A 940-nucleotide genomic window follows, 5' to 3' on the forward strand; every position below is an offset into this window, starting at 1 on the left:
GGGGTGACAATAGAAGGTAGGAGCTCCCAAGTGCGGTAGGAGCACCTGTAGGTGCCAGAGTCGGATGGGTCACCCAAAGATGGTGAAGGTGGCCATGCCCCAAAATCAGGGACCTGGTGCTGGATAGGGGCTGAGTGCCCAGCCTTGTGCAGGAAGATGGTGCCCCTGTATTCCTGGTTCCAGCACTGGATGGTGACATTGGTCCCCAACTCCACACGTTCTTTGGGTATCAGGGAAATGCCAGGTGGGGGATAACTGTGATCTGAGTGCAGAGAGGAGACAGTGATGGAACACAGCGCTATAGGAACAGACCAGGGCCATCTGCTTGCCACAATGTCCTCACCTGTCACCTGCAGCTCCACGGGGTCACTCTTCTTCGATGTCCCTGGTGGCTGGAACACCCTGTACCGACACCAATACTTCACTGCATCCTTCCTCCGTACATTAACCAAGGAGAACTCAGCTGTGTCCTGAAGCACGTCCATGTCCTTGCACATTTCAGTTCCCCTATATCCTTCCTGGCAGAGTTCAACTCGTGCAGCCAGCTGGGGCAGGTGGCAGCTCAGGGTGACAGTGTCCCCCAGGGACACCCCCTGGCTGGGGTGCAGCGACAGGGAGGGTGGGGGCACTGGGACAGGGGACAGCAGTCAGTCTTGTCCCTGCACACCCTCCTCTGCCCCTCTCATGGCCAGCTGATCACGCTGCCCTCCCTCTCTCCCCATTCTCCCCCTGTCCCCATACTCACGTCGCTGTGCTCTGCTCGCTGCCACCAGCCACCAACCTGCAAGGGACACGGTCCTGGTCCCACACAGGGCCACCAACCCCCGTGGCACCACGTCCCCATTGTCACTCACCCAGGATGAGGGCCAGCGCCATTGGTGCCATGAGGCTGCAGCAGCTTGGGGACAGCGAGACTGCAGCTGGGACAGGGAGTGGCTGG

General features: G+C 59.9%; 1 protein-coding gene across 1 annotated transcript; it reads right to left on the reverse strand.

Annotated features, from left to right (window-relative positions):
- Positions 1-34: 34 nt before the first annotated feature.
- On the reverse strand, positions 35-927 carry LOC104916630 (osteoclast-associated immunoglobulin-like receptor; the record flags this gene model as incomplete). Its single annotated transcript, XM_019611424.2, is given in 6 exon segments — positions 35-72; positions 74-104; positions 107-262; positions 344-628; positions 746-781; positions 855-927. Coding segments are annotated over 6 exon segments (577 nt in total), but the record flags the coding sequence as incomplete, so codon positions are not given.
- Positions 928-940: the final 13 nt, after the last annotated feature.

Source organism: Meleagris gallopavo, unplaced genomic scaffold (genome assembly GCF_000146605.3).
Source record: "Meleagris gallopavo isolate NT-WF06-2002-E0010 breed Aviagen turkey brand Nicholas breeding stock unplaced genomic scaffold, Turkey_5.1 ChrUn_random_7180001925532, whole genome shotgun sequence".
NCBI lineage: Eukaryota > Metazoa > Chordata > Aves > Galliformes > Phasianidae > Meleagris > Meleagris gallopavo.